Here is a 6,793-nt window from a genome sequence, read left to right as displayed (position 1 = left end):
AATTCCAAATTAATCATATCACAATAACCATTAGGTACTTATAACGCGCTATACATCAACTACAAACCGTAGTACTATCATAGATATATAATAGTATACTTTAGAAGTTTCAAGTACCCACGAATTATATTATAGAATCACAACAAAATAACTATAATAGTTATTCTAGGTTTTTTAATATATGATTTAGTCCAAATTTGAACTTAAAATGACTATAAAAATAAAATGTATTTTTTAGATTTTTTGGTAACAGAATTAGGTAACTACTTACGCGAAATCTTGTTTTAAGTTTTCAATATTCTTAGATATAAAAGTTGAGCATTTTAAAAATTTTTAACTACAAAATATTTATTCAAATTTAAATTTGATAAAATTGTCAAAATTCAATCTTTAAATGCTTAAAAAAAAAATTATGCCTATGTATTTTTAATAATTTTTCAACTGCTATTACAACAATATATCAGGAGCGTTATATTAAATTTTTGCACTTTTTAGTCGATCAGATAAAACTATTGATATTTAGAAAAAAAGGCTATCTCCCAATATGCGGTCTACTTTTGTGTGCTACGTTACTATAAATATGAGTATAGTATGCGGTCTATCAATGTTATGTGTTTCTACCTATATAGCTGGGAATCCCGCATCATTTATATTTATTATCTACCAATTTATATGTACATGAAACAGTTAATCATTCAAATAATTTTGTGGACCCGGAAACTGGTGCCAATACACAAAGAATTGAAAGTCTTTGGAGGCCTCTTAGACTCAAAATCGTTAAAAAAATGTGTGGTATACTAATGAAGACTTCTTAGATAGGTACTTAGCCGAGTATTGGTGGCGAGGATTAAATAAAACAGATAATATTTTTGATGCTTTCCTTAGAGATATGAAATTATGCTTTGTGGATAATTTTGTGGATCCTTAATAAATAAATTTTTTTTTATACTTTAAATTATACTTTATTATACTTTTATATTATTACGGTAGATAATTTTGTGGATCCTAAATAAATTAAATTTTTTTTATACTTTAAATTATACTTATATTGTACTTTATTACTTTAATATTGTTACGGTAGACCACGTCCATTTTGGTAGACCGCATATTTTTGTGGTAGACCGCATATTGGGAGATAGCCGAAAAAAAAACTAAAAAAATTTAAAACTGACAATGTCCGTAAACAGCTCAAAAAGAGTCAAATTATTTTCAAAATTTTTTCGTGTATAGGAAATTCTAATATAAACATTCAGTGAAATTTTCAAGTATCTACAGTCATTGGTTTTTATATTATTTTTTAATTACAACAAAATAAGAAAATCGTTATATGAGAAATCGAGTGAATATCAAATATTGTAAAAATATGAATTTCTAACGCTCATAAAAATTTTATTTTCTTGTAGACATTTTTTTTTTGAAAAAGGTAGACAAACAAGAGGAATCTTTTATCACATTTTCAAATCTTAGATTCAAAAAGAAAATTTTTCATGAATATCTAACTCAAAATAATTTGCAAATTATTATCGTTATTTTTACGTATTAGTCATATTTGAATCTTAGATTCTTATAAAAAAAATTGTGCCTATGGATTTTTAATTTTTTTTCATCCGCCTTTGAAACAATATAATAGGAACCTACTATTAAATTTTCAAACTTTTTTTTAACCAACAAATAATATTTTATTGATATTAATAGAAAAAAAATAAAAAAAAAAGAAATTGAAAATGTCCGTAAACAACTCAAAATATTTGGAAAATATTATAGTGTATAGAAAATGCTGATATAACCATTCAGTCAAAATTTCATGTACCTACGGTCATTTTTATAAGAGTTGCACCAAAAACCAAAATCGATATTTTTGAAAACAGATTTTGTGTAAAACTCCCGTTTTTCTTTTGTTTTTCACCACGCTTTTGAAAAATACTGGAAAATTTTCACTTTTCCTCCCCAAAGTACCAACTAGATTCACTTTCCTATCAGAAAAGATACTGTTGAAGAAAATCCAAGCACTTTTACTATCCTAAAAGGTGATGACAGACATAAAAAAAAAAATTAAAAATTAAAAAAAAAACACATTGTAAAATCAATACATTCATCGTTCCACTTAGAATCTAAAATATTAATAATTAACTCATATGACTATATGAGTTCATATGAGAATCCAAGTTTAGTTTAAATCATGACAAATTATAATTTGTCACGGTTTAAATACTCATAAAAAAAATGGTCATAGGTGAATTGGTGGTGGAGTCTTCGGCGGCGGCTGCGGTTCACCAATGAGAACCGGAGAAATGCTTACGTCACAGTACATGGCTTGGCAAAGGGTGGGTGCGTGATTTGTTTCTAAACCCGTAATATTGTTGACATACCTGTATTATTTGTCATGCTTTACAGTATCATACACTACCTACGTCACGGGTTTACTGAAGCCCACGATTAAAGATAGTACTATCTTTAATCGTGCTGAAGCCCAAAGGAACTGACCGTCAAAAAGTCATGATATGTAATGTATGTATTTATATGTCATGATATCTTGGTCCGTGCTGATGATAACATTGAACATGTGCTCCATTATTTTTATGTTCTATATCACGGCTATGTACACATGTAGATACTAGATATACTCGTATAAAGTATAAACATTAAACGGTGGCAAATAAAGTAAATTAAATTTCAAGTTTATACTGTATAATATAATATACCTCATATATACTTTATAGTAATTAATAATTGACATTTGTCAGTAGGTACTATCATATTTGTTTACATTTATTTATACTTAGATATTATTTTTTTTATTTAAGAAAATGAATAAATTTGAACAAATAAAGACAGTGTACGTGTCTTCAGCTGTAAACAGCTCACCAAATTGTTTAGATTGGGGTGTAAATGGATTAGTTATTTATGGTTCCTGTAACGCTATTCATTTGTATGATCCTCAAATAACGGTAAGTTAACATAAACAATAATCATGACTTTTGTTTCTTCGGTATCATAGTATTACCTTTTGCATAAAAAGTTTTATGACCAAGTTACCTACAGGCTACAACCTACGTAACAAGTAATCTTTTAGTTTTATGCAAGCGAGCACCAATATTAATGTTGTTTGAATAAAAGTAACTTATATTCTAATTGTTTAGGTACATATTATTTACATATTTTGGTTAACTTTAATTTCTTATTTATTAATTGTTGATTGTGAAAGCGCAATAAGCTTAGACCTATAAACTAACAGACAGCACATCTGATACCGCCCTGTCCTTAATTAATCCAGACAACATAACTGGGAAAGAAAACATAACATATGAGTATATGAGAGAGAAAAAAAAATGTTTTGGCACGCTGTAACGGCACAAAACCTCTCTTTTCTCTCTACAATCTCATCGGGTATTTCTCTCTGTGCGCTGTCCATTGCTTTATAGGTCTATAGGTAACCAATTTCATATGCTAAATTATCAGAAAAGATAAAATAAATAAGTAGATAAAAGTAGTTTTTAATTTTAGAGTAATATGATTTCAGAATGAAAGCGATGGACGAGTTGTTTCTTCATTTGTTGCGCATACAATGCGTGTAAATAGTGTTAAGTGGGTACAAAATGTAGATAGCAGCTGTTGCCAACAAGACATTGTTTCTTGTTCTACTGATAATACAGCTATATTATGGGAAGATATTCAACCTACAGGATTCTATAAAGCCTATGAAAAACTTATTGGTAATTTTTCTTACAGTTAATTTTCATAATATGATAAGTATGCTAAACAGACGAATTATCCCCATCGAAAGGTGTTCTGTGTTTAGAAAATATTAATATAAACCATTAAGAGGTTGCTGGGAGCCTTATATTATCCATAGACCATTTGGTCCTCAGCCCTCGGAGTATATTAATAATAAGACTTAGATTCTCTGGTATTATAAATATCAGTTTAATATTAGTTAATTATTTCTTGGTTACCTAACTTAAACCATATATAATAAACTAATTTTGAATTAATTTTCCAAATTTTAAATTACCCTATTTATAATTAAATATTGTTACAGAAATTGTCTTATATTAATTTAAAAAACTTGTGATTCTTGGAAATAATAGTGATACCTATTCAATGGGGTATAGTCAAATCTCACCGGAAAACTCTCACGCCTCAATGAAATATCAGGTTTTAAGTAATTTGTTTTTTATCTGAAAAATGAGGAGTTTTTGCAAGTTGGATCAAAGCCCAAAATTTCATTTTACTTTAACATTTCATTTTATCTACTAGTAAAATACATTTGAAAAATAACAAATAGTGTGCATTATTCAAATGCATATTTTAGCTTCTATAATTATAATTTTGAAAATCGGAGTTTGAGCAAACCTCTAATATGTTCTCATCTTTTAAATGAAAAAAAAACTAACAAAATCTGACTATTCTACAAATTATTGAATATTCTCCTTCATCATTTTTTCCTGTAAAAGATAGACACAAATATAATTGGTTTAGTAATGCAATTTTTCAAATGTAAACAATTTGTATTTAGGACATTCTGACGTTGTTACAATAAATGATGCCATAAGACTTGCAAATCAGACACTTGTTATTGTTACTGCTGCTGGTGATTGTACAGTTAAAGTTTGGATTAAACACAAAAATGAAAGTAAGTATTTTATGTATATTAGTACTAATTCAAATTTATTTTGATGTAATTGTAAATAATATATAATTAATATAAGAATTTTGAATATGAACTAGTGGATACTGTTAAAGTATGCCAAAAATTCTAAATTTCACTCTACAAGATGATTTTTTTTTTTAAAAGAAAATACATTTATTTTGTAAAATGTATATTTTTATAGTGTTTATCTGATTCTTAGAATGTTTACTTTTTTGACTGAGCTTAATGTCATATTCAAAAGTAGTGTAAGCTCTGCTAGACGATGATGGCTCCCTGCTGATCCACTGTGAGTATAATATGTATGATACATTGATGCCGGTGTTACTCAGATGACCTGCACTATGGGAGGAAGGTGCGTCAACTGCTATCCATTGTGCGATAGTTATTGTTTCTAAAGTTGTTCGTGTTGTTTTATATACATTGAACAAAATAAATGGTTGTCTAGTTGATTACATCATTATTTTACTTTCATTTGAAGTAGGGAAAAGTTAACAGAAGAATAATTTTATAAGAATTGCAGTGTATAAAAATTGAATTTTGCACCAGTAGTTAATTAGTTGTAAGTTGTAAAGGTACTTCCCTGTTATCTCGACTACCTTGGGTGCACATAGTTATAGATGATCATAATACGTAGACTTGGACAAATTTAGTTGGTTGAGATAACACAGAAGTACCGTTGTAAATATTTAAAGTTAAGTTGAGTTGTGTAGTAATCTGTTATTTTGCTGGTTCTCCTGTGCCACTCCACTCTGCTCATCTAAATTTTAAATATTTATAACAAATTAACTACTCATTATAAATTAAATTATTATTTATTGAACTTCTCAGAAAAATGGCCAAGCTACTGCCGTCAATTTTACCTCAAAATACCTAAAGTAATGACAAAATTAAAGTTATTAAAAGTTGTCCGATTTTGATTCTGAAAAAAAATTTGAACTCAACAGAAGCACTTTGTAAAAACTACATTTTATATTATTATGCACTGTAATTGAAAACTTGAAAATATGAACTTTTTGGAATCATAATTAAAATTAATATTAATATTAAAAATGGAAAATGTTACATACGATCTACAGACATTTTTCTGCTGAATTCAAATATGTTTACTAATTTTAATTTTGTTTATTAATTTTATTAATGTTTTATAAATTTTTTTTTTTTACTATCTTTAAAGCTTAGTGACTATGGCCATTAGCTGATTGTGGGGTTTTTATGATTGTAGGTAGTAGGGTTTGTAATGGTAGGGGGTTTTTTACACGTGTGTGATGAGTTTAAAATTTATGTAGTGAAATTTATATGGTTATCGAGTTATTGACATGTTCATGCGCGTACGAGAGAGGATACCCGCATTTAATTTCACTCACACTTATAATCATTTACAACTAACACATAGATCCCTGGCGGCGATGATAAGATTAGAAATTTCCTAAAAGTTGCCCATTAAATAATGACCATAGCTAGACCCCTTAAGAATATGCCCAAAGGTGGATTTATTTTTTTTATGGTTATATGCACTAAATGTGCAATCTGAAATTATGACAGCATTAACAGACATAAATGAAAGATTGAACCGGCTTGAAAATAGCCTATAAAACCTTTCTGAACTTATGGCATTCGACTATGGGGTTGTGCCAATAAGTCTAACATTGATGTTATACGATGCTGTCAAAATATTGCCTTTTGGAGTATCACTGCGGCCTACTGGTTTGAAAAAAATAACGCAATTCACAAAATCCAAAGGTTTGCTCGCAAACATGAGACTAGGCTAGATCACCATGTCAATCCATTGGTCATCCAATTAATAGATAATTCCAAGGACATGAGACGTTTTAAGCTTCTGAAACCAAATTACTTAGTTTAAGGCAGGAGCCACTTCATTGGAAGTGACTCTATCAACGTGTAAAATATATATAATTGTTAAACAAATTTATAAAGATCTTTGGGTCGTTTAAATAATAAAGCTCCAGAGTATTTAAAAAAATATGCACTAAAAATGTACTCTATAATAGGCGAACAATCTTTAATAATATATCCTCCAAAATAATCTAAATATTAAATATAAAAAAAAGACAATAAATAAAAATAAAAGACAATAATACCTAAATCAATTTGAAATTTTAGACTATTTTGTTCTCGCTTTTA

The 6,793-nt window shown here is 28.2% G+C and overlaps 1 protein-coding gene across 4 annotated transcripts in view; it reads left to right on the top strand.

The window, feature by feature from the left end:
• Positions 1–2,463: 2,463 nt before the first annotated feature.
• LOC100159144 (probable elongator complex protein 2) overlaps positions 2,464–6,793 on the top strand; it is a 10,345-nt gene continuing 6,015 nt past the window's right edge. For 2 of the 4 annotated variants that reach the window (XM_008187885.3, XM_016806943.2), the window contains exons 1-4: positions 2,464–2,508; positions 2,805–2,948; positions 3,521–3,713; positions 4,517–4,633. In XM_008187885.3, the coding sequence (XP_008186107.2) occupies positions 2,497–2,508; positions 2,805–2,948; positions 3,521–3,713; positions 4,517–4,633 (466 nt within the window). In that variant the 5' untranslated portion in view covers positions 2,464–2,496. Of the gene's footprint in view, positions 2,509–2,532; positions 2,662–2,725; positions 2,744–2,804; positions 2,949–3,520; positions 3,714–4,516; positions 4,634–6,793 lie in introns of those variants that run through there. The other 2 variants (XM_016806944.2, XM_029487664.1) reach the window with 2 other exon arrangements.

Source organism: Acyrthosiphon pisum, chromosome A1 (assembly GCF_005508785.2).
Source record: "Acyrthosiphon pisum isolate AL4f chromosome A1, pea_aphid_22Mar2018_4r6ur, whole genome shotgun sequence".
Lineage (NCBI taxonomy): Eukaryota > Metazoa > Arthropoda > Insecta > Hemiptera > Aphididae > Acyrthosiphon > Acyrthosiphon pisum.
This window is presented reverse-complemented; position numbering and strand designations above follow the sequence as displayed.